This window comes from Salvelinus alpinus, chromosome 6 (assembly GCF_045679555.1).
Source record: "Salvelinus alpinus chromosome 6, SLU_Salpinus.1, whole genome shotgun sequence".
NCBI lineage: Eukaryota > Metazoa > Chordata > Actinopteri > Salmoniformes > Salmonidae > Salvelinus > Salvelinus alpinus.
In genome coordinates this window covers 97,762,102-97,766,884 of record NC_092091.1, presented here as the reverse complement: position 1 = coordinate 97,766,884, position 4,783 = coordinate 97,762,102, and the positions used below count along the sequence as shown (strand labels likewise).

At 34.2% G+C, this 4,783-nt stretch overlaps 1 protein-coding gene across 3 annotated transcripts in view; it reads left to right on the top strand.

Moving 5' to 3' along the window:
* The window catches only part of msmo1 (methylsterol monooxygenase 1), a 15,237-nt gene extending 13,955 nt beyond the window's left edge, over positions 1 to 1,282 (top strand). For all 3 annotated transcript variants that reach the window (XM_071408505.1, XM_071408507.1, XM_071408506.1), the window contains one exon: positions 422 to 1,282. In XM_071408505.1, coding sequence (XP_071264606.1) covers positions 422 to 602 — 181 coding nt within the window. In that variant the 3' untranslated portion in view covers positions 603 to 1,282. The remainder of the gene's footprint in view (positions 1 to 421) is intronic.
* The last annotated feature ends 3,501 nt before the right edge of the window (positions 1,283 to 4,783 follow it).

Here is a 4,783-nt window from a genome sequence, read left to right as displayed (position 1 = left end):
TCCCCTCCCTCTCTCCTCCCCTCTGTCCTCCCCTCTCCCTCTCCTCTCCTCTCCTCTCCTCTCCTCTCCTCTCCTCTCCTCTCCTCTCCTCTCCTCTCCTCCCTCTCTCCTCCTCTCTCCTCCCTCTCTCCTCCCTCCTCTATCCTCCCTCCCTCTCACCTCCTCTCTCTCTCCCTCCCGTCCTCCCTCCCTCTGTCCTCCTCCTCTCCTCTCCTCTCCCTCTCTCCTCCCCTCTGTCCTCCCCTCTCCTCCTCCCTCCCTCTCTCCTCTCTCTCTCTCTCCCCTCCCTCTCCCCTCCCTCTCTCCTCCCCTCTGTCCTCCCCTCTCCCTCTCCTCTCCTCTCCTCCTCTCCCCTCTCTCCTCCTCTCTCTCCCTCCCCTCTCTCCTCCTCTCCCTCCTCTCTCCCCTCTCCTCTCTCCAGTGGGTATGACATCCCTCTCAACCCTCTCCACCTGATCCCGTTCTATGCCGGAGCTCGTTTCCATGACTTCCACCATATGAACTTCGTAGGGAACTACGCCTCAACCTTTACCTGGTGGGACAAGATACTGCACACTGACTCCCAGTACAACAGACACATGATGAGCAAGAAGGACCAGTAAACAGACCCTCACACAGACACACGGACGCAGACACACGGACGCAGACACACGGACGCAGACACACGGACAGACGTAAATTCTCACACACGCAGACAGACACACACACACAAACACATGCACTTATGAATGCACGCTTAAACACACTTCATGAAGGTCAGAACTGGACTCCTGAGTGTGCAGTGCCTTGTGAGAAAAGAACACACTGAAATAGAGTAGAACAGTCTTGACCAATAACATCAGCCCTTGTCTGCTCTTGACCAATAACATCAGCCCTTGTCTGGTCTTGACCAATAACAACCAGGATTGGGGTCAAATTCCATTTAAATTTCAGTCAATTCAGGAAGTTCACAAACATTCCAAATCTAATTATCTTCAAAACTTTTAAATTAGGAACATTTTGAGTTTGAATTGGAGTTTGGTTCACTTTGTGAATCGTCTGTAATTTAAATTGACCCTGATAACATCAGACATGCTGGGGGTTTCAGGCTGGTTTTCTGGTTAAGCACTTTGTGACATCTGCTGAGGCTTTATAAATACATTTGATTGATTGATTGATTGTCTGGTCTTGACCAATAGCATCAGGCCGTTGTCCCTGAATAAAAACATTATCCTGGTGAGATTATTATTATTAATGATGTGTTTTTCTTCACTTTTCATTGTAATTAAAACATTTTTTACGAGTTGGATTCATTGAAGCACTTTACTTCCATTTTATGGGTCTGGATCAGTTCAGTAAGGTTCTAGAATATTAGTTCAGTAAGGTTCTAGAATATCAGTTCAGTAAGGTTCTAGAATATCAGTTCAGTGAGGTTCTAGAATATCAGTTCAGTGAGGTTCTAGAATATCAGTTCAGTAAGGTTCTAGAATATCCGTTCAGCAAGGTTCTAGAATATCCGTTCAGCAAGGTTCTAGAATATCAGTTCAGTAAGGTTCTAGAATATCAGTTCAGGTAAGGTTCTAGAATATCAGTTCAGTAAAGTTCTAGAATATCAGTTCAGTAAGGTTCTAGAATATATGTTCAGTAAAGTTCTAGAATATCAGTTCAGTAAGGTTCTAGAATATATATTCAGTAAAGTTCTAGAATATCAGTTCAGTAAGGTTCTAGAATATATGTTCAGTACGGTTCTAGAATATCAGTTCAGTACGGTTCTACACTCTTAGAAAAAAGGGTTCCGAAAATCTCAAATATAAAATATATTTTGATTTGTTTAAAAAAATGATGGTTACTGATTCCATATTTGAAATTTCATAGTTTTGATGTCTTCACTATTATTCTGTAAAAAAAGTAGAAATATAGAAAAACCTTGAATGAGTAGATATCCAATCTTTTTACTGGTACTGTATGTATATACTATATACCCATTCAGTCTATAATATACCAACTCACATATAGATACTATATACCCATTCAGTCTATAATATACCAACTCATATATAGATAATATATACCCAATCAGTCTATAATAGACCAACTCATATATAGATACTATATACCCATTCAGTCTATAATAGACCAACTCATATATAGATAATATATACCCAATCAGTCTATAATAGACCAACTCATATATAGATACTATATACCCATTCAGTCTATAATAGACCAACTCATATATAGATACTATATACCCATTCAGTCTATAATATACCAACTCATATATAGATACTATATACCCATTCAGTCTATAATAGACCAACTCATATATAGATACTATATACCAATTCAGTCTATAGGTCTATAATATACCAACTCATATATAGATACTATATACCCATTCAGTCTATAATATACCACCTCATATATATAGATACTATATACCAATTCAGTCTATAGGTCTATAATATACCAACTCATATATAGATACTATATACCCATTCAGTCTATAATATACCAACTCATATATAGATACTATATACCCATTCAGTCTATAATAGACCAACTCATATATAGATACTATATACCAATTCAGTCTATAATAGACCAACTCATATATAGATACTATATACCCATTCAGTCTATAATATACCAACTCATATATAGATACTATATACCCATTCAGTCTATAATAGACCAACTCATATATAGATACTATATACCAATTCAGTCTATAATAGACCAACTCATATATAGATACTATATACCCATTCAGTCTATAATAGACCAACTCATATATAGATACTATATACCCATTCAGTCTATAATAGACCAACTCATATATAGATACTATATACCCATTCAGTCTATAGGTCTATAATAGACCAACTCATATATAGATACTATATACCCATTCAGTCTATAGGTCTATAATATACCAACTCATATATAGATACTATATACCCATTCAGTCTATAGGTCTATAATATACCAACTCATATATAGATACTATATACCCATTCAGTCTATAATAGACCAACTCATATATAGATACTATATACCCATTCAGTCTATAATAGACCAACTCATATATAGATACTATATACCCATTCAGTCTATAGGTCTATAATAGACCAACTCATATATAGATACTATATACCCATTCAGTCTATAGGTCTATAATATACCAACTCATATATAGATACTATATACCCATTCAGTCTATAGGTCTATAATATACCAACTCATATATAGATACTATATACCCATTCAGTCTATAATAGACCAACTCATATATAGATACTATATACCCATTCAGTCTATAGGTCTATAATATACCAACTCATATATAGATACTATATACCCATTCAGTCTATAATAGACCAACTCATATATAGATACTATATACCCATTCAGTCTATAGGTCTATAATATACCAACTCATATATAGATACTATATACCCATTCAGTCTATAATAGACCAACTCATATATAGATACTATATACCCATTCAGTCTATAATAGATCAACTCATATATAGATACTATATACCCATTCAGTCTATAATAGACCAACTCATATATAGATACTATATACCCATTCAGTCTATAATATACCAACTCATATATAGATACTATATACCCATTCAGTCTATAGGTCTATAATATACCAACTCATAAATAGATACTATATACCCATTCAGTCTATAATATACCAACTCATATATAGATACTATATACCCATTCAGTCTATAGGTCTATAATATACCAACTCATATATAGATACTATATACCCATTCAGTCTATAATATACCACCTCATATATATAGATACTATATACCAATTCAGTCTATAGGTCTATAATATACCAACTCATATATAGATACTATATACCCATTCAGTCTATAATATACCAACTCATATATAGATACTATATACCCATTCAGTCTATAATAGACCAACTCATATATAGATACTATATACCAATTCAGTCTATAATAGACCAACTCATATATAGATACTATATACCCATTCAGTCTATAATATACCAACTCATATATAGATACTATATACCCATTCAGTCTATAATAGACCAACTCATATATAGATACTATATACCAATTCAGTCTATAATAGACCAACTCATATATAGATACTATATACCCATTCAGTCTATAATAGACCAACTCATATATAGATACTATATACCCATTCAGTCTATAATAGACCAACTCATATATAGATACTATATACCCATTCAGTCTATAGGTCTATAATAGACCAACTCATATATAGATACTATATACCCATTCAGTCTATAGGTCTATAATATACCAACTCATATATAGATACTATATACCCATTCAGTCTATAGGTCTATAATATACCAACTCATATATAGATACTATATACCCATTCAGTCTATAATAGACCAACTCATATATAGATACTATATACCCATTCAGTCTATAAAAGACCAACTCATATATAGATACTATATACCCATTCAGTCTATAGGTCTATAATAGACCAACTCATATATAGATACTATATACCCATTCAGTCTATAGGTCTATAATATACCAACTCATATATAGATACTATATACCCATTCAGTCTATAGGTCTATAATATACCAACTCATATATAGATACTATATACCCATTCAGTCTATAATAGACCAACTCATATATAGATACTATATACCCATTCAGTCTATAGGTCTATAATATACCAACTCATATATAGATACTATATACCCATTCAGTCTATAATAGACCAACTCATATATAGATACTATATACCCA